This window comes from Barbatula barbatula (assembly GCF_947034865.1).
Source record: "Barbatula barbatula genome assembly, chromosome: 21".
Taxonomy (NCBI): Eukaryota; Metazoa; Chordata; class Actinopteri; order Cypriniformes; family Nemacheilidae; genus Barbatula; species Barbatula barbatula.
This window is the reverse complement of record NC_136784.1, coordinates 3365824-3393814: the sequence shown is the minus strand read 5'-3', so window position 1 is coordinate 3393814 and position 27991 is coordinate 3365824. Positions and strand designations below refer to the sequence as shown.

At 38.0% G+C, this 27991-nt stretch overlaps 1 protein-coding gene across 2 annotated transcripts in view; it reads left to right on the top strand.

Moving 5' to 3' along the window:
- Window positions 1-27991, top strand: part of oxr1b (oxidation resistance 1b) — a 34665-nt gene that overhangs the window by 4848 nt on the left and 1826 nt on the right. Inside the window, exons 3-15 of one of the 2 annotated variants that reach the window (XM_079485605.1) lie at window positions 5048-5244; window positions 12145-12224; window positions 15547-15654; window positions 16587-16703; window positions 18801-18953; window positions 19301-19485; window positions 19697-20346; window positions 20940-21102; window positions 22961-23129; window positions 25016-25096; window positions 26559-26678; window positions 27033-27185; window positions 27761-27856. In XM_079485605.1, the coding sequence (XP_079341731.1) occupies window positions 5048-5244; window positions 12145-12224; window positions 15547-15654; window positions 16587-16703; window positions 18801-18953; window positions 19301-19485; window positions 19697-20346; window positions 20940-21102; window positions 22961-23129; window positions 25016-25096; window positions 26559-26678; window positions 27033-27185; window positions 27761-27856 (2272 nt within the window). The remainder of the gene's footprint in view (window positions 1-5047; window positions 5245-12144; window positions 12225-15546; window positions 15655-16586; window positions 16704-18800; window positions 18954-19300; window positions 19486-19696; window positions 20347-20939; window positions 21103-22960; window positions 23130-25015; window positions 25097-26558; window positions 26679-27032; window positions 27186-27760; window positions 27857-27991) is intronic. The other variant, XM_079485606.1, reaches the window with a different exon arrangement.

The following is a 27991-nucleotide window of genomic DNA, read 5'->3' as shown; positions in this document are numbered from 1 at the left end:
TATGCATATGAAAGCAGATGGTGATAAGAAGGCGTGAAATGAGGCAGAGCAGGATGGTATGCGTATGAGTTACGCTGAACTTTGTAGAATTGAGGATGAAACTCCTGGAGGAACCCACAAGAGCAGGAGATGAGGGAAAACCGAGCATTATCATGTAAATGGAACAAGCCCCAGGTGAAGTTAATCCTCAACCTAATAAATGCGTGACTGCGCTCGAGCACGAGCAGGGCTCTTGAATTTTTGCCGTAGCCATGCATGCGTCATTAAGCGGTTCACACGTAAAATTATCAAGTGGGTTACGTAATCCTCTTTAACAGCCCCTCTCCTCACCCCATGGCCACTGCACACAGCTGTCATCCTCTCTGATGGATGCTACTATCTGGATGCCTCTGTATGCACTTAGTTTCCATTCCACTATTCTGAGGATGAAAAATTGTCCTCCAGGCTTCCAGACATGGTCTAATGGCCGGCCCAGTTGCATTAAAGAACTCGCTTTTTGGGCCCTGCTTCATTCATATTTTGTTATGTATTTAATTTTTTGTGCCCGTCAGCAGTGTTTTGGGATGTTTGGAGTCGTGGGTTCGTTTGAGGTTTAATGCTATTTATGGCTGCGACATAGCCAGGCTGTTCTCTGCTGGGAACAGTGCCAGCGTGCTCGGAAGAGGAGATCCCAATGTTTTTTTAGCTTCCTATTTATTATATAAAAAATGGGATGAGTCACCTGCAAAGCCAGCTGTTTTACACCAGATTTCCAGATTCAAGTCTTTGTAGAATGCAGCTGATAGATGGATGAAGATCAAAAGATGGATGAATGGATGGATGGTCACAGAGGTTATGTCTGTTGTTCCAAAAGCAAAAGTACCACTGAATACAAATAAAAAGGTACTTATTTAGGACACAATGAATCAACAAATATAAATTGGATCTACCAAGATTTAAAGGATAGTTTGTCTATCCAAAACTGGCAGATGAGCAATAAGGGTTGTGAGATTCACGAAGAAGGCTTTGCGCAGGGCCGTGCTGTAGTATTGAAAGAAAAAAGCAATTTCTTGGGGATAAAAGGAACATGTTGCTTCATCTAAATTATGATTTTAAAGAACAATCTTTAGGAAGGCAGAGGTAGGACAAGTTTGTGAGATACAGCTCCTTAAGTATGACCTCATGGTATACCCACAAACACAAAGACACACAAACTGCGACAACAAGACTCTCAAAACTACCAGTTCCTAAACATTGAAAACTCGGTTCAATCTGAGTGGATGTCCTGTAGATGTTTTTATATCGCTGCATTTCCAGTGGAAAGCTTTAAAGTGCTCTCTAAAAGCAAGTGGAAGAAGATATCACACGAGTTCACAAGACCTGAAAATCTAATTTTGACCTAACTAACAACCCTTATGTCAGTCAAATTGTTTGGTAACTGAAATCTCATTCACTATGTCTGTATCTGTATTATTTGGGGTTTAAAACTTAAACCTAACACTTGAAGGTATTTCCTTTAAAAAAGATCTAGTTTAGATTTTGTCTTGTTCGTACAGGAGGAGTGCTGAGAAACACTGAGTGCTTACCTAGACTGGATTAATGCAGCCTATACTTGAAGTGAAGTGCTTACGTAATACACCTTAGGTGATGTTTGAGGAGTGATGAGTGAAGATATTACATTTAACACAGAAATTTACAGTCATACATTTATTAAAATCAGTTGATGTTGCTTTCCTGGACAATCAGCATATGCTTTTTTTTGTTCGTTTTCATCGACAGAATAGACAGATCATATACATAAACACACACACAGTATATAAATGCTTATATGTAAATGATTTAACACACCTTTTATCGGACACTTCATAATTCATTCATAAAATATTTTTGTTTAACAGACCATCGATACCTGCTTTTTATTGAATAAAACATTTTAAATCTCTATGCTTGACTTGTTAATTCAGAATTGATGTTTGGTGTCTTTTAGTGCATGTCAGTTCACTTTGAGGTCACCTGTATCCTAGTGTGTACCTAAAAATGACATACACACACAAATGACTAAACATGAGAGAACAGCCTAAACAGTTCTGGTGCAATGTTCCAGTACATCGTTTATTACAGAAATCTTTATTTATTCGAATTTTGCATTTTAGTTTTGTTTTGTTTGCGTCATCTGCATCTTTTTGTGAAAGTTGGATCGTCCGCTGTAGTCTCTTTCTATTCGTTAATATTTGTACTCATTCAATATATTCAAAAAGTGACCCAGTTCTGGACTTTGATGTGGGAATCTCCCTTCAACAAAGGCGCAGAATGTGAATATTTAATATTACCTTTTTTACTAGGCCTGTGGAATAACAAGATCAGTTGAATAGAATTCCTGTCTTAGAAGCTTCAACTTCCTTGGTTGTGCATTTAATACAATTTTCTTTAACAGATTGGTTGTTTTGGTTGACGATTTTATGCGGATCCGTTGTGTTTGTCTTGTTGTGCAGTTATAAATTATATTAGTGTGGACATATGTCAATGCCTTCCTAAAACATGAGTGGCATTCCATTTAAACATGCACTGGGATACATTTGCTAGTGCTTTTCATTTCTCAAGCTGTTTCCTGCTAAATGCATATTTAGGTAATGTAAATGACTATATTATAGGTTATATAATGTAGGTTATTGTAATGTCTTCTAAGAAGCTCACATAGGGTACTGATTTAGCATCCGCTACTTATATAATATTGAAGATGTTTAGTCAGCAGGATGTCCAGCATCTTAAAATCTGCTATAATCTCTGTTAATAATACTTTCCTGTGGCTCAGTGGTTGGAGAATGGTGCTAGCAACGCAAGGTCATTGGTTCGACCCCAAGAGATTGCACATAGTCAGAAACAAATGTATAGTACAATGCGATGTTAGTTGCTTTGGATGCCAAATGCATAAACGTTCATGTAAATACTCTCATTTTCCTCATTAAACATGTGCCATGCTGATACATTATGGATGATAATTGGTGGGAATAAATCGCCCTCAATTCTTCAAAAGTTTTTTTATAATATTACCCTTAATTCTGTTTCAAGAATTTTAACATCTGTGGAACACAAAGAACCCAGGCTGTAATTTATTTTATATTTAGTGAAAACAAATGAAAATGATTTATGAAGAAATGTTACTGTGTAATGTAATGTGTTACTGCTTTAAAATGATTTAACACCCAAAATGAAAGCTTGAAAGCCCTTAAACTACACAGTATTTAATGAAAGGCTGTTACATGATTTAACATTTTGCAATAATGCAATATGAACCTATTATCATTGTGAATGCATCATAATTGTCAGTAAATGGAGACAGTTTTAAGGATTTTGTACCATTTGTTGAATTATATTGTGTTTAAATGCGGATACGTTTAGTGGCTTAGTACAGAATTTGTATGCAAGTATTGAAAATTACTCTTTGAACTTGTGTTACCATGCGCCTCTCGTGTCCTTGAAGTCGTGATGGAGAACGCTCGCTCCTCCCTGATGGAGCTCAGTTTAATGCCCACCATTTTAATAGGCTGATTTACACGCAATGTGGGAATTCGTGACTTTTTAGCCTGTCAGTATTGATATTTGCAGAGAGTTCGCGTTGAATAATATGTTTTCACATTGTGCCTAGTTCAGGAAACGCAAGCAGAACTCGATTCCATGTAAAGCAATTGCAGAGCCTTTTGTGTCTAAATGAACATGGCATGCTTGGTTTTATAGCAAATTTATTTACTCTGTTATTTTATGTTTATTGTATTTACCGTGTGTCAGTCGGTTTTACTTTGTTGTCTCTTCTTGTCAGCTATGGATAGAAGTTATTTAACCTGCACCATTTAGGTCAGTGGTAACCGGGGCGGGCGCTGTTGATAAACCGTGTGATAATTCTTCATGTAGAAGCTTCCTGGTGTGTTGTTTCTCATTCGCCGTGACATTTGCATGTTGTAAATGAGAGCGAGTCCATTAGCTGATAAGTTCAGGATTTATGGCGTCTATTGGATTCGCTCTGGGAGCAGTAAATGCTGGGGAATTAGCTGTCACAATGAAACACAGAGGCTTTGCCAATGTCAACAGCAATATCTTGACCAGCTTGTTTTGGTTTGTGGAACAGTAGACATTCACAGGTTTCACACTATCATATTAAAGCTTAGAGGTAAATATATATAGAGTTGCTTTGTCTGTGGGTTGATGGTTAATTCCTGTGACGGGACTGTGAAAGTGTCTCCGCAGTGTTGGGTTTTATACTGTCCCATTTCTGTCCTGGAGTTTTGTGTCCTGAGCTCACTGTGCGGGTGAATGAGCATGCAGGGCTGTTCTGTCTGAATCTAGGTCGGTTTATCCGTCTGTTCTCGTCTCTTTGAGCTCTTGTGCTATGGCTACATCCGTTTCAGCAGCATTTCCTAAAGAACTCTTCAGCGTGTTTGTGGTGGAGATGAAAAGGACACGTTTAGTCAGGGCTACTTTGCGAAAGAAGTACCACCACCAGTGTGAAGAGGCCACCTGGCAGCATTTTAGTGGCATCTAGTGGTGAAGTTGCGAATTGCAACCAATGGCTCACTCTACCACTCCCTTTTGAAGCACGATGGTGGCTGACGCAGAACTAAGATGTTGTCCCATTTTCGCTCCTTTGCTGAAGGAGAAAGCATATTTACTAAACATGCTCTGTAGAGAAGTTTGTCCGTTTAGGGCTACTGTAGAAACAACATGGCAAATTTTATGTAGATCAAAATGGCTCTAAGGTAATAAAGCATAAAGCTTCATTATGTAAGGTCTTTATACACTTCTGAAAACGTGTTATGTTTATTATATTACATTTCTGTCAGTAGATCCACAAATTAAAAATAAATGTATTGGTAAAAGAGTGAGTTTCAAAACTACTGAACACACTGGTCATCTCAAAAACATAACGCTGAAAGATATAAATGATATTTAATAAAAAAGATTGTATTAGACATTTTATACAATAAAGAATGCTCGCAACAGATCTATCTGATCCAATTAATCTTGATTTAGTGTAATTTCTATGAATAAAGTGTTTTTTTCTCTTGTTTATAAGGTTAAAGAAAAAGTCGCAGTCTGTGGACATCCCTGATGAAGGTTATGCTGGTTCTCTCCTCAAAGACCCGCTGGCATCACCCATCTTACCATCTATGGCCAGAACCCCCATAACTGAAGAACAGGGGATCAACACCACTAACATCCAGAAAGCTCGCAGTCCTCGCCGCGGAGAACTCAAACGGGGATATACCATCGGTGTGTGAGCTGTTCTTTATAAAATTATTGGATAGTGTTACACGTGCTCCTGACTCCTGACAGGATAGTAGGGCACTATTGTGTTTTTATTTCAGGGTGTATGACTACACTGTAAAAGTATTTTAGGTAAACTCACAATGCGCATCATGTAAAATTATTATGTAGTTTTATACATAAAATTATTTAAAAGGACGGTTCACCCAAACATCAAAATACTGTCATTCGAAACATGACAGTCAATGGGGTCCAATGTTGTTTCGTTACCAACGTTCTTCAAAATATCTTCATTTTCGCACCGAAGCAGAAAGAAAGTCCTATAGCTTTGGAATGAAGTGAGTTTGAGGGAATGATTGAAGAAGTAAAAAATAGGTTTATGAAATCACCATTTACAACGTACAGATGCTTTTAATGTGGGCTTATAAGTAAATGAGTGAAAATAGCCCAGCTTAAAAAGATCAATACGTCATTATTATCTGATGGACACTTGTATGTGATGTTCTAGCGAGCTTTTCAGCAGAACAGTTCAAGTCCAGTGAGACTTCTTAGTTGTGCTTAATCCAGTGTTGGCAGAGGATCTGGGCGACTGCTTTTTGTGTTAAGAGGAAAAAGGAGACCTTTGAGACGGTAATGAGACGAGAGGATTTCAGCCCTCTCTGGATCTCCACACATACAGTAATTACTTCTGAGTCACAGCAGGTGCTCTAGTTTTAAGACTTAACTCTTACTGTGATCATATACGACCTTGTAAGTCTCTCTCTTTTGTGATCTGTTCATGTAGATGAATAAGTGGAGCACTGCGTTAGAAATGCAGACGTCGTGGATTCGATTTCTAAGTATTACACATGAAAATGCATCTCTGGCAGATGCCTAAATGAGAAAAATAAAATGATCAAGTTTGCCCTTCGGGTAACTTGAACCATGTTTGTTTCACCTCTTGGTTAAACAGAAGTGGGTTGACAATTTAGATCAGGTGAAAAATTCAAGCTGATGTATTTTTTGGGTTTCATATTTAATTCCGCGTTTTCTAGGCCAACTGGTTGAAAAATAAGCCGAACAATAGTAAGCAAGTTCACTTCAAATAATTCACAAAAACAGGCCTAGTTTAAACGTCCAGCCAGTCTGGCTCTTTTCATCTTTAAAGGCTTTTTACTCTCTATTTAAATTATGCTTAAAGGCTCTATTCCCCTGAAGATGGCTGTAAAAGATGCACCGGGCTTCTTAATGGCCATCCTTGGAGCACTATTTTTAAACTAAGGTTGTTGTTTTTGTAAATTGTGAATCTGTGTTCTTGTGTCCTCAGGTGGGTGTATGTGTGCCTTGTTTGATACCTAATTGTCCTTGTGGTAAGCTCGGTTAACTTTGCTAACACGCAGTGATTTCCTCCGCAAGAGTTTTCCCAAAGGAAAGATACCAGAGGCATCTTGCGACATCCCAGCCCTGTTTCCTTGACTGCTAATGTTTTCCAGTGCAACCTGCAGGGAGGGGTTGACGCCAGTCGGGCAGCTCTGCATATGTCTCATGGGACGGACGAGACAGATGATTCAGCCATTGCCGTATTAGTTCTCTAGCGGTCGGGCGTCTCTCCCGATGACCCGCCTGTGCAGAAAATCTTTTCATCAAAGCCTTCGGATTACATCTCTGCCGGTCTAGTGCATTGCATGTCTTAAATCTGACTAACTAGCCTATAAATCATTTCAAATGAGTAAATTATAGTTTGCAAGCATGCATAAGCAATGTTGCATCTTAATTCATGCAAGTGTCTTTGATCCGAGACTTCCCAAATTAAGAGGCTTGTAAGATTTTGTAAATGCTCCTAAATGTTGCTCCAGTTTTTAATGCGTTTGGCCTGTGCACTCGGCTCTTTTATTGGAAGCTTAATGGTAAAAAGAAAATCACAGGGCCTTCCGCCTGCTTTGCCTTTAAAGCCTTTCATAGCTTTTGTATGTGTATTGAACAGTACCACTCTGAATTACTTTTAGTATGTCACGCACACACACATACACACACATATAGGAGTAGTATTCTCAAGCAAAGTGCACTGAACTAGGGGTCATGTTCGGAATCACTAAAAAGACTGGATAAAACCGAGAAGGCGCTTTTGGTCACTACTCAGTTTGCAGTATTATACTGTAGTATGCAGTATGTATATCTTAAGTACAGCTCCTGAAAAATTAAGAGACCTCTCCAGTTGTGCCTTTATGAAGCATATCTATACACAATGTACCCATTCCGTTCCAGCGTCTGTTGAATTCCAGCAAAAACAAATCACCCGACAGCAATAAGAGCAATGCAAAGACGCTATAAAGCTATGATTAAAAATAAGGCTTTTTCAATTAAATAATTACTTTCGAACTGTTCCTAAAATACATGAAAACAATGGTTTGGTGTTGTTTAAACGTGAATATGCCATTTTATAATTTTGCACATGCATGAATGTAATGCATTTTTTTTGGGAATTTGGGATAAATGTTGTCATTCCTTTGCAGAATGAAGAAATTATCATTTCATTTAAAACCCAAATAGTAATTTCCAAGTGGTCTTAATTTTGTTTGCCTTCCAAATTTTGTTCTGGCTGACGATGTGAAATCGTTGTTTTATAGAACAAATTGCTTCACAGTTCTACACAAATTATTATAAAATAATTAAAAACCTCTTTGAAATTGTGAAGAAAGGCTGTTCATTGCAGTGTGCCATCATCTCAAACTAAATCAATTTATGTTATAAAAGCGATAATGTACAGTCAGCCAGTCATTACCAGAAAGGAAAACCCCCAGCTCTTGTATCCTGAAGCTTTATATTTTATTTTGTGATAAATGACTGCTCGACTGTACATTTGTCTTGATTATGACACAGCCCCTTAGTGACTAGATAAATAAATGGACATTATATATTGATTTCTGTTCAAATTATTTCCTTATGTGCTAGAAATATAGCACAGTGGAGGGAATCGGGTTCTCCGTCAATTCTGCAGTGGATTTAGTTTCTTGTGCTATATGATACAGCTACTGGGATTATAATGGAGAGGTTTTGACATGGCAGCATTCCTCTGACACGGATTTCTTTGCAGCATTAATGAGGTTCGGGCACTTTTCAACCTCTGAGGTTACAGTATGCGTTGCTGAGCTGAGCCAGCAGAGGGTGTAATGCATTATACTGTTTACATCAAACCTGCTTATGAGAGTTATTAAACATTAAACAGAGCTATTACGTATTTGTTCCTGTTATATTAGGACTGCTTGATTACACAACAGACCTAGTGACACCTTATATTACATTTCATTAGTATATACACTACAGTATGATGTCTTTAAGAGTAATGCAAGGTTGTTAAAATAATTTTACATTAAAAGCACTTGAAGAAGTTTATCTATCAAGTCATCTTTTCTTTAAAGATTTCTGTGTTGATGTCAAAGCTGCAAACTTCTGCACAGCGGATATAAACTGGCTATGCGAACGCTAAATTGTTGAACCCTATTTTGCAGTTTCAGCAGATTACATGGCATATATCACAGATTCATTGCAATAGAGATGTGAGGCTGTTATACTTGTGCAGGGGTAATGTGACCTCGTTTATAAATCACCCAACAACGTTTAAACTCTGATTTTAATCAGAAGAATTTATTAAAGTCATTTAGATGAATCTACAAATCAAAGTGAAAATTGCAGTGTCATTTGGAATACATTAATGGACACATCATTTTATGTTAGACCATGCTGGACTAAAATATAGATTTATTAATAAACAAATATGTTCTGTATATTAAATATAATTTTATTATATTGTAAAAAGTATTAAAAAAATGTTTTCAGAAGGGAACGTGAGTGAACCTAGACCAAACAAGAGCGCTGTGGATGGTTATCGGGGTGTATCTATGATGTCCTGAATGTGATGTTTGTTTCTATGGGTGCCGTGGATGGTAACCAGGGTGTTCCTATGGCGTTTTTTAAAACATTTGTTGCAATACTAGGGTGTTTCTGAGTTATTTTGACACATTGGTATGTGGTTTGCTATAGGACATTACTAAGTTACTAGTTGCTACTACACTCGAAATAATTCTACTGTAGGTTATTTTTATCCCAGCATTGGGTCAAAAAGGAACAAACCAACCAAAGCTTGGTTGTTCAACCCCAGATGCTTGGTTGTTTTAATGCATTGGCGGGTCAATTATACACATTTTCAGGTTTAATTTTACTCACCTATTGTGCATTTTAGCTCCAAGCTGGGTTGAAAATAACCCCGCATTTGTAAGATTGTAGCTGGTTGCTGGGGCGTTACTATAGATGGTTGCTAACTGACAAGTCAAAAGAGCTCACCCTAGTTTTTGTGGCATTCTGGTCTCAGAGCAAGTACCACTAATACAATTTTATTTGAGTTCAAATAGAGTCCATTTTCTTGACGTGCAAATGCATTCCATCAGTACCTTCTGTAGAAATCAGTCTATACTGTCTGAGTCAACTTAATGTCCGTAAAGCCATTCGGGTGTGACTGGTTTTTGCACATTTCTCAGAGTGACAAGTGCTTGACTGACAGTGGGTTATAAATCCAAGTAATGATTACACAGGTTTCCTCCTTTTCCTGTGATGTGACAGGACAGATGACGGCAGGAGACACCATACTGCTGAGCTTGTGTTTCTCATCGCTGACCTTAAAACATTTCATCCCACATCATTTTTGTCTCTAGTGAGTCTAACCGAGAGAAAACACATGCTGTGACTGTGCTCGTATACAGTACGGACATCTGGTGTGTGAATGTTAGAATCTACCTAGTATATCCAACCCATTTCAAAAGTGAAAGTCCTTGCTAAGGAGAAGTGGTTCCAATGCTTTAATACAAATTCTGCTGACATTTGCAGTTTCATTAGGACGCCACATTTATGGGACGAATGGGACAGTGCTGTATAAATCGTCCCGGTGTGACCTTATAAAATGAACGCTGTATCTTCAGCATCTCCAAGACTCCGTGTTCAGGCAGTTTGACAGGAGTCCCTAGTGTTTAATTTAATTTGAAGTGTGCAGCTGGTATTTCAGACACTCCTGGTATGCTGTTTTGACATCAGTTTACCTTGCGTGAGAATGACTTTAATGGGCACTCGAACTTTCTTTTATCTTTAGAATGTGTTAAAAGAAGCAGTCTGTTGGTTCTTCATTCCTTTATAGTCTTTAAGTTGTTCTTTGCAGGTTAAAATACTTTCTTGCATCCTAGCTTAAAACATACATTCAAATATCAATTAACCTTCAATTATTACATTCAATTTTACAAAATGTCAAGCAGTGATATCGGATTAAAATTATTCAAGGCTCGTATTTTATGAAGTTCAGTTCCAACTAACCGATCTGTACGGTTCAAGCAAATCTCAACTTCGATTATCAGCTCCGTTTAATTGGACACATAACGTATCATTGAGTGAATTCCATGACCCCTTCTATTCTCACCCAAAGACCCTTCACCCCTGTTGGTGTGCGTCTGTGAAGGACATCTGCTCACAGGCATCAGTCAGAGGGCCGTTTCCGCCACTGCTGGGAGCCGTCTACTAAAAATAACTTGTAATGGCCAAAGGTGCCAAGACAATGAGAGACTGGGAACTAGTCCTGAGCAGATAGAACAGGATGTCTGGATGATCTCATGTCAAATTAGTCCAAGATTTGTGAAGTATTAGCAAATTCAGTATATGTTTTGTGTACTGAATGTGAATGTGGTAAACCATTTTTTCCAGTGCTTTTGGTGTGGTTGTTTGAATGCATTTATTGTATTATGACTGTTTATTTGTTTGACATAATGGTTTATTCTTAAAGTGATATATTGTTTTTGTAAATTCTTATTTAATTGTTTTAGGGGGCTTTTCCAAATAATGTGGTATTACGCACCTCTGGCTTTGGATATGAGACGCACATTTTGATAGGATTCCACATGGTTCGAGATTAAAATATTATGAAGTTTATCCAAAAATGAAAATGAAATAATTGTCATTTGTATGAGCAAATGTATCTTATCTATTTGCCTTACTGATACCACATGGTAATGTATACGCTTTTTAAGATCTATAGTTAGTTTTGGACTTTAAATTGATTTGGATGATCTAAAACTCCTTTAAGACCTCCACTTAATGGAAAAAAATATTATTTAGATACATGTACTCGTATACCCTCCATGTGATAAATGTATGGCATCTTTCGATGGTTTCTCTTTTTCTGCATAGCATATGGAAAGATAGCGAAACGCTCCATCTGTTTTGGAAAAGTGCCTTAAAGGATTGGGTTACCCAAAATAAAAAAAGATATCATTTACTCACCCTCATGTCATTCCAAGTCTGTTTGTTTTTCTTCTGCAGAAAACAAGAGACGATACCTTGAGGAATGTTGAAATCATACAATATTGGACCCCGTTGACGTCCATTGTGGACACCATACCATTTCTCAAAATAACTTCTTTTTTTCTGCAGTGGAAAGATCCAGATGCCTGTTTTGAATGACATGAGGCTAAATAAATCCAAATTAATTAAAAAAGTCTAAAACTAGATATGGATCTTCTAAAGCTTGATATACCTAAACGTAAACATTACCATGTGGTATCAGTAAGGCAAATAGATAGATACATTTGCTCATACAAATTACATTTATAACCATTCACAAAACATCACCAGCTTCTGATCCGGTGGAGATGTCTCAATAAACCAGGCTGGAGAGGTAAATCCAGGCACATGGTGAAGCCACTCCCACATGAGCCGACTGGGCTGCAGACTCTCGCTCTCTCTCTCTCTCGCTTCCTCCATGGCTGGTGCTAACGGACGAACAAACACAGGGGGTGGGGGGGAAACAGTCCGTGTAGAGTGCAGAGAGGATGAGAAGAGAGAAAAGGACCATGACTAGCCTAACACGCTCTACCCCTCGTTCACTTTCAGACACCGGGCAGAAGAAAAACACGCTGAAAGATGTCCGGCGGATTTCCTTTCAGAGGCCCAAAGGCACCATGGAGTACGTGGTGAGTATTAGGTTCTCTGTCTTATCCAGGTGCTTTTGTTTACACACTGCACCGGCGCGTCTCTGTGTGCGAGTTTGTGCTGGTGTGTGTACACACAAGCGCATGTATGTAATTATGTCTGGGATGGATATTTGAGCATGCACATCAGTATGATTGATGGTACTGTGCTGTTATTATGTGATGCTGGACTTTAATGCTGTTTATCATGCTAGCTGCCCGCTGTCTTTAAACAGAAAACATGCATTATAAACGGACTCTTATTGTGTGAGCGTTTATGGTCTGTTCTCGGAAATCCCTCATTTACCATCTGTATGGATTTGAGAGAGTGAGAGCTTTCCCACGTGCTCTCGGGGTGACCTTAAATCAGGTTGTGACTTTCTCCATGGTAACAGTGGTATTGCTGGTGATGCTGGGAGAGAGTCAGAGACATGATGATAATGTGATCCTTCAGTCTTCTGCTTTTAAATATCCTTTAAATGGCGACTTTGAGTCTTTGTGCATATACGGCATATGTCAGAAGATAATTTAAATGAATCTGTGTTGAACGATTAGAATTAAACTTATATTCATCACCATAATGATATGTTATAGTCTTAAATTATATTTTGGTTTTATACTTTACTTTAATCGATACCTAACCTGAGCTTTATTATATTTCGCTATATTTTCGTTTTTGTAATGTATTTTGCAGTCTACAAAGTTGACCAGATTTGTATTTCACTGTTTGTTATACTGTATATATAACTCAATACTATTATTTGATTGTATCTGAGTAATATTAAATCTTGAGAAATCTAGTATTAATAGCAATAGTTAATAATCTGAATATTTTAAATAATATCGAGAATTCTGTGGCTTTAAAGAAATTGTTTATCTCCACAATGTAAATTTTGTCATCATTTACTCACCCTGTGTGATTTTCTTTCTTCTGAAAAACACAAAAGTTGAAAAAGGTTGGTTACTAAAAACTGTTGGTCCTGTTAACTTGTGTTGTATGGACACAAAATAAATGCAAGTCAATATGGACCAATGGTTTTCTGTTATCGACATTCTTCAAAATATCTTCTTTGGTGTTCTACAAAAGAAAGTCACACAGGTTTGAAATGAGAAGGGGTCATAAATACTGACAGAATTTGTATTTAGAAGATGAACTATTCCTTTAAATTATGATCAGGAATTACAGTTTCTTCCACCTTTTCAAAACGCTTGATGGTATTAAACAATATTTATCAATATGTAATCTGATTAAATTGATATTTAAATGAGAAAATATAGTTTAATTCGGACAGTATATCTTTTTCTTATTGTTCCAAAATAACCAACAAGAATTCATTAACTTACATAAAAAATGTATTCATATAAATATGATTATGAAATATGAAAAAGAAAAATTTGCCTTGTGTCTCAGCAGGTCATGCAAATGATGCAGGACAGGTTCACAGGCTTAGATATATATATTTTTTAATTGTTCTAAATGCAACATCAACATGCTAACAATGCAGAAGAACAATATTATTGGGATCATTTTCATTGCGGTTATTTTTTTCAAGCTGATGAACGATAAAATGTTGACAATCAATCAAAATCCATTCTAATCTCAAGTTTAATATAAACAATGTTTACAATCCGTAAATGATCTGAATGCTAATATTTTAATATCAGTACAAATAGCTTTATTGTTATCATTTTTGCTGTGAACGGACTTTTACATGCCAAAGTTTTGGCGAAACTGTTAGCATGAGCAAACACCAACTACTGTAAAAGATCCAAGTGTTTATTCCTTAGTCACCAGAGATCACCTATGGAACTGGCATAGCAGTATTTTGAAAGAGCTGTTTGTAGCTGGCAAGAAACCTTTCTCCCCCCACACCTTTCTCTTTCTCATTGTCAATGTTGTGAAACCGTACACTATTCCTCTGTAATTGCACACCATCACACTAACCAATCAGAGTGATTTGTGGTCCTGTGACCACAGTGATTGATTGGCTAGATCAATCAATGCTCTTAGAGGAAGCGCTCACTACCCAACACACTGTACTTATTCCTCAAGCTTTATGGGAATCCATGCACATCGTGTAAGTTGTTTTCATAGGTCGGTTGATACTGGAACTTTGAAAGTGAAAATCATACTTGAACTTTTCAGGACAATCTGATGTTTATATCATTGCATATCATGATGCATACAAGTTTTTGATCTTCTGTAGTTCTCTTTTTGTAGTGTATGTGTTTATTATGGTAACTGTGTGTGCGACTGACCAGTAGTCACAATTTCTCAATGAAGGGTCCATCTAAAGGATATTGAATGCTGGCAGTGAGATGGGCCTCCATTATTTATATCAGGGTGTTGAGCTGAAAGTGATACCCAATGAGAATCAAAGATTTGGATCAGGTGACATCATGATCCGGTGATCTGGTGACATGCCACATGGGGATTTATCAAAACTTCTGCAACTAGCAACTATAACTAGTTGCATTTAAGGGATACTTCACCCGAAAATTCCTTCATCATTTTCTCACATTCAAGTTGTTCCAAATCTGTATACATTTCTTGGTTCTGATGAACACTGAGAGAGATATTTGGAAGAATGCTTATAACCAGACAGATCTTGCCCCCCATTGACTCCCATAGTAGGAGAAAATATAATGGTAGTCAAAAGTACCCCAGAACTGTTTGCTGTCCTACATTCTTCAAAATGTCTTTTGTGTTCAACAGAACAAAAAAAGTAATTTTCCTACTATGAAAGTCAATGGGGAGCAAGATGTGTTTGGTTATAAGCATTCTTCCAAATATATTCTCTGTATTCATCAGAACCAAGACATTTATTCAGATTTGAAACAACTCGAGGTCAAGTAAATGATGACAGAATTTTCAATTTTGGTGGAAGTACCCCTTTTAAGATGATTCATCTTCAATTAGAAATCTACTTCTCAAAGCACATCAATATATCAGCCTCTGTTCACTTTGTATGCTTAACATGTGACGATTAGAACGCTTCTTGAATGCTATTTGCAAAGCAAACACCAGTCATTGTGTGTCTGTTTTACAGCCTTCATAAAAGCTTTCAAGCTTAGCAGATCTTTATAAACATACTTTAGATGTGTCCAAAAAGACAAACCTGCACAGGGATCGTAATGAAACCGTTAAATAACATGTATCATATGTAACATATGTCTCTGGGGATCTGCAAATGTATATTATTATGCAATACAAGTTCATTCCACATGCCACCTAGAAGCGGATATATTTTCATTTAGAGCTCTGGATTTGGACCTGGAAAAGGACCAGAAGATGTAAAGTTTGTTTTGCGTGTCTCACCTCTAGGTGGAGTCCCGGGACACTCTCAACAGCATTGCGCTGAAGTTCGACACCACCCCCAATGAGCTCGTACAGCTCAATAAACTCTTCTCTCGTGCTGTGGTTCCTGGCAAGGTGTCGTATTCACACAGAGTCTCTTGGTCTTAAATCATATTTTTGTGTCTCTCACTAGTCTATTTTGTTTATCCCGAACAGTGTTAATTAAAGCATTTATTGGAATAAACTAAGGCTTATGTTTCTCACACTTTAATTCATGTACACATGATTTTTCATAAACTGACTTTTACACAAGAATGATTTGAATCTCCTAAAGTACTATTTGAGATTGTTCATCCACAAATGTAAATACTGTCATCATTTAGTCACGTAATGGGAAGAATGTTAGTTATTTTCAGTCTTGGGGTAATCATTGACTACCATAGTAGGAAGAATTAAAAGGTGGCCGAGAACTCTGTTTTCCTAATTTCTTCAATATATCTCATTGTGTGTTTAACAGAACCAAACAATGCAATATTTGTTTTCCTACTAAGGTAGTGGATGATGTCCAGGACTGAACATTGCTAAAATTCCTCCAAATATATTTCCCTTTGATACAGGTTTGAGTAAACTCAAATCTTTCTTTTTTAGGTGAACTGTCCTACTCACCCTCAAGTTGTTCCAAATCTGTATAAATCTTTTTGTTATGATGAACACAGAGGTAGATATTTGGAAGAATGCTCCTAACCAAGCAATTCTTAGCCACCATTGGCAACCATGGAAGGAAAAATGACAATGGTAGTCAAAAGTGCCCCCGAACTCTTTGCTTTCCTACATTCTTCAAAATATCTCCTTTTGCGTTCAACAAGGACACAATGGTAATCAATAGTGGCCAAGAACTTTTTGTTTACAAGCATTCTTCCAAATATCTTTCTCTTTGTTTATTAGAACTTGAGGGGGAGTAAATGATGACAGGATTTATGGATGAACTGTTCCTTGGCCTGTCAACTGTATGTGTGATTTAGTTACTGTATATACAGTATAGCCATTCTGTGCATCCTGTGGCGTAGGTGCTGTATGTTCCTGATCAAGAATACATCTCTAGTGCCGAGAGCTCCCCATCCCTCAGTCCCATCAGCCCCCTCTCTCTTACCTCTTCTGAGGCCGATCTGGAGAAGGCCACCACAGTAAGTGTCCTCCTGCCACTTCATCCATAGCTTGAATAGGAATAATACAGGTTTATGTTTTTCCTTTGAAGAGAAAATGTATTTCTTAGCTTGTACAGGCATTTCAGCTTGGTGTTTCTGTTATTTGCACGGGTAAGGAAAAGCTGGAATTAGCATACTACGTTCTATTGAAGTCCATTAGATCACATCTTATTCAATTTAAAACCTGCATTACGAAGTGAAACGGCTCGGATCATGATTTCACACTGATGCAATTTACATTTTGAATCGATCGAGCTTGTAAGTGAAATAGAAGTGGAGGATCACTTTGCATAGCTTGCATTTTACATGGATTCTATTATTTCCCATTTACTTTGGCTAGGTTTCATTTCTACCTGGGCTGCTGAATGGAGCGTGCTCGATCGTGTTCGGCCAAAGTTCCAAATCGTTGCTTTACCTTATTTCCAATGAATCGGTTATACTATATTTGTATAGATGGATAGTTGCGGTATTCAAGAGGTTGGTTTTGTTCATCAGCATTCAAAATTATTTGTGGAACCAAGTAACTGTATACACACATATACAATATAGGGCTGGAATTTGGGGAACTCGGAGGGAGATTTAAAAAAATGGTTGGACTTCCAGTTCAAAATATCTTTGTAAATGTACTTTAATGTGCTTCAATTGTCCATTTTTTTCTGTCTATAATTCTTTTTTGTACACTGCTGTGACACACCGTTCCCAATAATTGTTGTATACAGACAAATAACATTCTCTCAGGCTGTACATTTGTCCCTCGTTGGATGATACAGGATGACAAATAAGATCATTTTATGAGATCACAACGGCTGCTTTTAAGCTCCCATCAGTCCTTGTATCTTTTAAGTGCTTTATTTGATTTCTGGACTGCCATTGGGTGCCAAATGTTTGTGGCACCGCTGTTGGATAAGTGTGTGTCTCTGCGTGTATTTCTGGTTCCATATGGTCCCGAATTAACAGCCCTGCTGCCTGTGCCAGAGATTCTGGGCTACACGGTTCAGTGCATGAGAATACACACACATTCCTGTAATAATACATTTCGTTGCACTGTACTTGTATGTGTGTAATGACAATAAATTGAATCCAATCCAATAATAGTCTTACTCTTAATAGCCTCCATTATGCGTATAGTATTAAGCAGCTTTTAGTATTAAGTAAAGAATGCCATCAAATATCATAATTACATGCACTGAGATTCCATGGTTTATTACAATCTTGACAATAAACACTGAATCTGTATTGTCAAGCTGGAAATAACTTTTCATGATCATTGAACCTCTATTGCTGAACTGGAAATAACTTTTCCTTATGACTGAGGGCACTCTCGTTCACCCGGCGCAATGCGACGTAAGTGTTTTTGCTAGTTTCAGTCCGACCCAGTTCACATTTTACTGTCCTGCGCCACGTTGTTTCAAATTGCAAATTCATTGCGCCCTTTTGCGCGCCCATGGGCCTTCTGGTCTAAAAAACAGGTCTGTGTTCAGGCACATTGTTGGCACGTTACTATTTTGAGGAACTGAAATGTTTAACTTCACGCACGAGTGAATCGGTTTCTTCGCCTTTGGAGCGTTCAGCTATACCGCCAACAATCTCTGCGCTGACCGTTTTCCTGTCAATAAACTAGTAAAAATGGATTCGGACACGCCCCGAGTGCACCTGCGCCGTGTGCTTTTGACCATGCGCTTAGATCGTTAAAATAGGGCCCTGAATCTGTACTGTCAGGCTGGAATAACCTTTTCTTCCTCACTGAATCGTATTGGTGTGTCAGCAACGGCTTCATCGCTTCCCCCATGTCCTATAATGAGTGAGTTTACAAACACACAGAGATGCTGACTGTAACTCAACTTCTACTGCATCATGCTAGGAAACTCTCTCAGGTTCCTGGATGTCAGCTTTTCTACACCAGGAATCCCTCTAGAGCTTTCACCTTTCTGTTTTAATGGGCTGTTATCTTCAAGCCTCCTTGTTGTGCTGACATTGTGGGTGACAAAGTGTGTACCATGAACAAAGGGCTGGGACACATTCAGCCTGATGTGGCGAGGGCTATCGTTCATTAAGGCTTTTCAATCGTCCCCCCAGGATTCAGATGATGCCCATCGGAGACAAAGCACCCCAGCCTCAGGTCACGGACCCCCACGGCATGCCAGAGTGGTGTCATCCACCTCAGAGGAAGAAGAGGCGCTTACGGAAAAGTTTCTTAAAATGAACTGTAAATACATTACAGATGGCAAGGTTAGTTAAGCGCTTTCTTTTAATTTTTCTTCACCCTTTTCGAGTTATTATAGATGTCTTCACAATTCTTTTAGTTTAAATATGTTTTCTTTTAAATATGTTTCTGCTGTGTCATTATTTGAAAACCCCTTTTTCTACCTTATGGTCCATATTTTACATTTATTATTTATTAATATCAATTTCAGATTATTTCACATCTAAATGACACAATTCTTTAAAAGAAAGTGTGTTTCGGACACTATGAAAAAACTCAAATGTCTGTCTGTGATACTGTCTTACACTTTACTCATCTGTAATGTTTTCTTTCCTCACTGATGGGTTCCTGTCCATCTTTCTCTGTTTTTTAGGGTATAGTCAGTGGTGTGTTGCTGGTCACCCCAAGCAACATTATGTTTGACCCTCATAAATCAGACAGTCTGGTTCAGGAGCGAGGGTGTGAGGAGTATGGCATCATGTGCCCTCTGGAGGAGGTGCAGTCGACAGCCATGTGCAGGGAGATCACAGACAACAGGATCAGAGAGCTTGTGCCACTGTAAGTGACACCGGGGTCTAAATTCTGTCATTTGATTTGACAATTAACAATGACAATAAGTTAACACCTGGACAACCATCTTAAATACCCTATAAAGGTGGTAATGAGTTGCCCCTAACAATTTGCACTGAATCTTGCCTTTTGTCAATAGGCATGCTTTGTAACATAAGGTTTTATAAGCAAACATGGTCCATTTTCTTTTGTAACCCAGAGATCTGGAGCTGGAGCCGTCTGTGACCGAAGTAAGCCACCTCAAAAGAGCCCCTCGGCTAAACGCAACCAACGCGGCACACCGCATCCACGAGACGGGTAACGACAGCGCCAGTACAGCCCCTCGTAGCACGGAAGCCTCACTGTCCGAAGACGTTTTCACAGAGTCTGAACTTTCACCCGTCCGCGATGATCCTGCCGCAACATCATCTGACGAACTTCAGCAGATAAAATCCTCCGGAGCATCTTCTGAATCAGTGCAGACCATCAACCAGGCTGCAGCTGTAATAGAAGAACCTTTAATAGCTAACAAAAATGATTTTAAAGGCGTAACAGAAAATGCAGGAATAGAGGGAAGTTGTTTAAAGGATAGTGGTTTTGAGCAGAGTCTAAATAAAACAGATTTATCCAATGAGATCTCAGGAAATGTTCTGGAAATTGTAGCCGTGGAACAGGCTGTGAACGAGGCCAAATCACATACTACCTCTGAATCTCTTTGTTCGGACACTGTGACAGCTGAAGATCCTGAGAAAGATCACGAGACGACCGCAGAAGCTCGTACTATGCAATCGACCAGTGAAAAGAAAGAAGGGGAACAAGGATCGGCCAATGAGAACTTGCCAGCAAATGAGGGACGAAGTACAGATGAAGGTAACCTACTCTCTTAATACTTAAGTCAACCTAAAATTAAAATCAACTTTTCCTTCCAAAATTTTTGCGTTCCTGGTCAAATTTTGAATTCATTGAAAGATCCTCTACAATTAATTTGATAATGTATTTCGGATGCTGTGTTTCATGTTGATTTATGTTGACACACAGAATGAGTGTTTTTCTCATTTTAACCTTCTCATACCATCTCTTTCCAATCAATATTGCTAATATAAAGTATATCTGACCTTTGATAATATAACAGAATGTACATTGATTTTGATTATTTGTCACTGCAATATTTCTGCTCTAATGAGGTTTTGGCCCTAAAGATAACTCAATTTTCTGTGGGTATTGCTTGACTCGTCCGTTCCACCGATTGAATAGAAACCATTTATTAAACCCTCTCCAGCCCGCTTACAACTTCATCTCACTCAACATGACAGCTTATTTAGCCAACGTTGTATCAAGCGTGCATAAAGATGGTGCACTAGAATCTAAACAAATCAAGTAGCAAGATTTATGTCTCAATTTTACCTTCCGATATAACGGTGAATAAACGGGTGCAGACTCTGTGCTGTTTTTTTCCATTCCAGCTGCGTCAGGGTCCAAGCGGAAGTCCAAATCGCATAAGTTCCTGTGTCTGCGGGTTGGCAGGGCCATGCGGAAGACCTTTATTTCCCACGCCAGCGCGTCCATGCAGCAGTACGCCCAGCGAGACAGGAAACACGAGTACTGGTTCGCCGTTCCTTCTGAGAGGTCAGTGATGTTTACTGCTCAGATGACGAAAATGTAATGCTGACATACTGTTTTGGACCCAGGTGTAAAATATGTAAAATATGTTCACCCAAAAAGAAAATACAGTTTATTCACCCTATGTTTGTTCAAAACCTTTTTTTGGTTGGAACACAAAAGCAAATATTTTGAGAAATGTCTCCATATAATGGAAATCAATAGGGACCATGTTGTTCGGTTACCAACATTCCTCAAAATATCCTCCGTGTTCTGCAGAAGAAATAAAGTCATACAGGTTTGAAATGACATTAATGTGAGTAAATGTTGAATTTTCATTTTGGGGTAAACTGTCCATTTAAGTGTAGATGGTTCTTAATTTTCTGGCCTTCAACGTTTAAGCATTATCAACGTATCTCTACTACCATCTGCATAACATTTTATTGTATATTACTAATAGAGCCTTTCACTTTCAGGCCTAATTATCTGTTAATGTTCTTCTGTTTATGTGGCTTATTAAAAATGTTAATGTTGTTTAATTTATATTTCCCTAATATTCATTCCTTATGTATGTATATGCAATCTAAAGCCCTAATAAGAGTTTTCCAAGGATTGGGTTTCTTAGAATGTGATTTTTATCCTTGCATGAATCTGCAGGGTTATTCTATGTCAATCCTGGTGTCTTTAAGAAACTGGATTATCCATAGAATGACCGAGTCGAATTTCTTGATATACTAATCTAAATGCTCGAACCCAAAGCTTTATGTAATCTGGAATATTTTGCTTCTATATAATACAAATATTCATCCACTGACAATTAAAGATTTACATGCTGCATATGTTTTCATCTCAAATTAAATTATGCATGGCTAAATTTCTCTCCCTCCCTTGAAGGCAGTTTATATTATTATTCCTTTTTAATGACAGTGTGATCTGTTTGAAGTGAATATGTACATTTTTGCAAACACAATTGGCAAAGCGACCTTCAGTCGTACATTTGTTTATCAATAACCATTTTGTCAGGGTTCAAACCCATGACCTCTACGTGGCTAAAGCAATGTTGTATCACTTGAGCCTGAAAATTAAAATCGCACACTTTTATCTAACAACTATTTACTCCTTCATGTTTTTAACTTCAACTTTGATTTATGCCATGCAAGTATATATTTGCGTGCAAGAGATCTGTGCTTCATGAATTAAATGCCTGATAATGTATCATAAGCTTGTGGTTATGGGAAGGGTTGCACTGATAACTGCCCCACTGTTGTCTGACCCAGTTACGTGACTGGTCGCATCATGTGTTTGAGGTACCATGCAATGGTCCACTTGTTTACTTTTGCACTGCAAGAGTATTCTGGGTGCATTCTAGCACTCATGTACTGTCTATATGTGTGTACTTACTAAAGCCTGAAAGCTGCGCCAAATGTCCCCAGGAAACCTTTGGAGCTCGACCACATCTCTCCACGACCATTTGTGTGTCTGTGTGTGTCTGAACTTATACAGTTTTTATGCTTGTTTGTATGAGCTTCTGTGTGTAATTCTTTAAGTAGGGGTCTTCCAACAATCGGTGCGTCTTTGTCTTTTAATACCAAAGGACTAGGTTTCATCGCTGTCAACACGGTGCAATTACCTATAAGATGTTGTTGACACATAATTTATAAAATTGAGTAAAGCAATTGAGCAAAGTGGTATATCAGAGTACACGCATGCAGTTAGCTTGATTGAGATGGCAGTATAGAAATGGATAAATAAGTCAACAGTTTTTTTTTAAAAGACATTATTTTACAATGTATGCCACAAATTATTTCTGGATTTCCAAACTCGCGGTGAAAAGTAGCGTAACATGTTTGAAAAGCTGATGATCTCTCATTTGTATTTCCTATAGGTCAGACCACCTGTATGCATTCTTTGTCCAGTGGACCCCTGATGTGTATGGAGAAGGTTTGGGTGAAGTGACCCGGGAGCCTGGGTTTGTAGTTGTAAAAAAGAACCAAGAGGCTGAAAGTGGGCGGCTGGACAAACCAGTGCCTGATATCACCTTCAAAGACTGGGAGGTAAGAATGGCTTCGGTACGATAACCTGTAACTTAACTGAATATGATTCCATTAAAATACCAAATGTAGAAAGCATCTCTAATCCTTATATGTTGCATTTGTATGTATAATATAAATTCCAAAATGAGAACTTAAAAGACATGAAAAAAACATCAAAGTTCTCATTTTGGAACCAGACTCTTTAAATATGTACTGTATATTATAAATATATTTGGTAATTTAATATACCGTGGGCCCAGAGAGTGCTAGGAAATATTTTTACATGTTTTATGCATTACGTAATAGATCAAGTCGATTTTCTATTGTTATGTTTGGATAACTGTCCTGATGTTTGTGTTATACACATATTGTACTCATGAGTCTTATGTTGTGTCAGTTCTCCCCACATGAGTCTGTTATTCACTGCAGCGCTGGAGCGTGTGTTCTCGTGTGTTTGTGTGTCCTTCTTTCAGAGTTCTGTCCTCAGAGCTCCTCCGTTACCGATGAACCATGTTTATGCACACACTGTTCTAACATTAAGTATGAATGCATGAGTTTTCTGTTGCCAGTCATTGTTAATGTCCATGTAATGTCCTATTTGCACAGTGTCTTAATGCCATGTTTATCGTCCATAGGGTGTTCATTCATTGTAACGTGTGTGGCTTTGTTCTTATGGTTTTCATATAAGCATTTCATCCCCCCTCTAAAACCACCTATAGGTTAGCAATACTATTTGACTGCTATGTGTGATACATATTCTTTATATAATATTACAAATGTTTACTATTTGATATTTCTATTGATTTGTTTTGTTTTAAGAGCAAACATGAGTGTGAGGAATTAAAATGATGTATTATAATTTTTATATATTTTTAATACCACATGCATATAAAATATATGTTTGTTCTGTCTTGGGGAAATATTTACAATTTCTTTATATGATCACAATAAGCTATTTTCTTATTTTTTATGACTGTTCTCCTAAAAATATTTGTATGTTTTATAAATGTCAATGTTTATTTCTAAAGTCTTCCAGATAGCTTTTCTGAGTTTTTATAAAGTAACCTACGATTCAAACTCTGGCCTGAACCTCCTGTTGTTTGGGCTGGTCAGAGGGAAGGGAGGGTCACACGAGTTCACGCTCTTCTATTGGTCCGTGTTGGATATAAACAGCGCAAAGCCCGCAGTTCACTTCAAAGCGTGTCTGTATCAGCCATAAATGTGCATGTCCCGGGACAGAAGTCTCTGCAGAAGTCATGTTTTTCTCCAGAAGAATTAAGGATGGATTTCAGCTGACGCCCAAGTACAGCTTTGGCTTGGTAATGAAAACCGCACTGTTATCTGATGTTTATGTGTGTGCGTGCATTGACAGTGCACTCTTCTCTGTGTTATGAGTATGACTTTCACTTTTAAGTTTGTTGTTATTGTAAAACACGTGAAGAAGACGCACAGAAGCTGAATGGAAATGAATGCATGGGAATCTTGTTTTCTGTTGCATTGAGAAGTGTATATTGGACTCGGGCAGGTTGTTGGAGATATTTGCATGTGTTGTTTGATCTCATAAAGCTAATCCTGTTAGATTAAAGTTTTTGTCATGTGTGTGAGATCTAAACTGACTGCCTATGCAAGTGTCTGTGCACACAAGGTGCATTTGAAGTATATTTCAATATGACGATGGACTGGAGTCGTTTATTTCCTCTTGTATAGGTCTTGGTGAGCCGAACAGATGAAACGGCTGTAATGAAATTCTGAAAACACTAACATGATCCAAGTTTATATGCAGAAGAGGAATAGCGAGCACACAACTTGATCCATCCCTTCAGCATCGCTTTGGATCTTCGACCTTCCCCTCTTGTTGAAGTTGTTATTTGTTCGGTCGGCTCACAATTGTTCTGTCTGTGCATTAGGTAGTGTCCGTTACTGAGTACTATCGACGGATAGATGCACTAAACAGCGAGGACCTCCGCTCGCTCTGCAAACGCCTTCAGGTGCCACATGTCACGCTGCACACTCAAACCTCTCAGGATGGTTTAGTGGCATTTCAGTTTTAAATGCTTTAAAGATGAAGGGATAGAAGTGATAATTGATGCAAGTGGATTATCACAGTTATGAGTTGCATAATGCTGTTGATCAAAAATGAAACGAAGTTGCATTTGACTGCAGTGTTTGTTATGATTTACTCTTCAGACAGCATTGATCACACGCAAGGTCAACATGAAATCCAACAACACGTTTTTTACATATTTTTACAATACTGTACCTCCAAACCTCTTTCCTTAAATTAGCTAGACGGACCATATTGTTTGGGTTAAATCTAGCGAATAGTTTTGGCAAGATCCTTCCACGCCCACATTCCCCATAGATATGAAGTCCAGTTTCATTTTGGTTTCTAATATTTAAAAGCAAAAGACAAAAATTGTTTATGATGGTTGTTTCATGTTGACTTTAAAGGAAAACTATTCCTTAAAGTGTGATGATGTGGTCACACTAACCCTGCAAACATCCAAGATGTGTAACTTGACGTCAAGCAAACAATATTCTAAAGTTTTATTCTAGTTTTTTTAATATTCTAAATTAGCTTTTAAATATACTTTTTCTGTTCATTTAGTTTAAATTTATCTTATTTGTCAATTTATTATAAAAAAAAATTTATACTGCAATTAAGGTTTAGTTTTTGTATTTCCAGTTATTAATTTTAGTGCCTCAGTTTATTACAGTTTATCGCTAAGGCAGCATTTCTTTTTGTTCAATATACAATAGAATACTTTCCAATCTACTTTTCTAATCATTTCCCCCATAGTTTAAATTATATTTTATTTGATTGAAATTAACAGAAACGTTTTGATAGTTAACTTTAAACCTTGGTTTTAATGTCTTGGTCCTTGGATATTTGCATATCGTTGTTGGCTAACTTCCTTTTTTTCCTGCAAATTTAACCCCTATCCTCCTGCTGAGATGCAGTTTATGCTGGTCATTCCTAAACCTGAGGAATAATTCTCCCATTGGATCATTTCCTGTCAATCAAACCATGCTGACCTCCATCCATCTTTCCCTTTTCTACATCAGTTGGGGTAAAGGGAGCACTGATGTAGAAGCACACATTACCCGATTGAAATGCTGATGCTTTTGGCTTGTAATGTGTGCGTCAGCGAACTTCACTCCTCATGTCCTGCTCTTAGTCCATGTCGATTTTCTCCTTCGAGCTGAATTGCTTTTGTCGACCCCAGTGGTGACGATACCATCACAATTATGGAACATTCTCTTTTATCGAGAGTACTGGTTTTATAGTATTATTCGGTTATTATAAGTCTTTTATATTTGATTCCAAGTTGTTATTTTAAACAACATGTTAACAATGCGTACTCTCAATATAAGATGATGTTCGTGAAATTTTGGGCAAAACAAACAACACAACTGTGCTCATGTGTACTTTATTCTTTTTTTATTTAGATCACAACCAAGGAGGAGGTGAACTCTAAAGTTATGGTAAAAAGTGACCCTGAACCAGAGATATTCAGACCCCATCTGAATGAGCCCAGTGTCCTACTGCAACCGGAGCAGATTGAAAAGGCAAGTATAAATGCTTATCGCTAATCTGTCTGGGACCCGTGTCGGCCCATATCTGTCTGTACACCTCATTTATATTCAACTCTCCAATGCCCAGACTTCACAATCTCTATTGAACGATGAGCTGCCTTCATCTTTAGCAGTTCTCAGGGGTCTCCTATGACATTTTCGCTTCCTAACTTCCTCTGGCATTTTGGTTGTAATTTGCCCGCCAAAGCCATTATTTTTTCATTACACTTGCATTTCCAAGTCATACCCAAAAGTGTCTTTAATTCAAGGTCGTTCTGCTCTTATTAATGGCCTTTAATCATTTGGGGGGTTCGTTGATCATCTCTGACCTCTTCCCCCTATTCTCAGCTGGCCAAGCATCTGCCCCCCAGGACAATCGGCTATCCCTGGTCTTTAGCGTTCAGCACATCCAATCACGGCATGAGTATCAAGAGCTTGTATCGGACCATGCAGGGACAGGACTCTCCAGTTCTCATGGTCATCAAAGACAGCGATGGGCAGGTATGCATTAGGTTCTTTTTTGCATTCTTTGAAAGAGAGATTGAATTGTGACCCCGGACCACAAAACCAGTCATAGGCAGCATGGATAGCAATACCCAACAATACATTGTAAGGGAAATTATCTTTTATTTTTAATTAGTATATTAAGAAAAGATCATGTTCCATGAAGATATTTTGTAAATGTCCTACCGTAAATATATCACAACTTTATTTTTGTGAGTGGATGCAGCAAAGGCCCGAAGAAAGAATGCCCGGAAACATCCCTGCAAACTTCACTCCCCACTGCCCGCTCTTTGAGAATTACCCACTCAAGTTTGGTATCTATGTGATTGTCCAATTCTTCAAACCATAAACCCCATATGGAAAGATGATTCAGCTTTCAGATTATGTGCAAATATTAATTTCAAAATACTGCCCCTTATGACTGGTTTTGTGGTCCAGGGTCACATTTGAGAGTGAAATGGCCATTTGATTATGCAAATACATTTTTTGTTGTCTCTATATTTGCATAATTTATAAATATTCATTTATGTATCAACTGTTCTGGTTCATTCAAGTTGTGTGTTGTTTTTTAGCTGTTTGGAGCACTTGCTTCAGAACCATTTAAAGTCAGTGATGGCTTCTATGGCACCGGAGAGACCTTCCTCTTTACCTTCTGCCCAGACTTCAAGGTGAGAATAGATAAGGTATACGTGACGAGCTTTGATGAACCGGTATGTGAAAGTTTACGTCAAATATAATGTACACCTATGAACAGTTTTGTATTAAATTAGAAGAAATTGACTTGCAATTAAATTAAGCGTGTT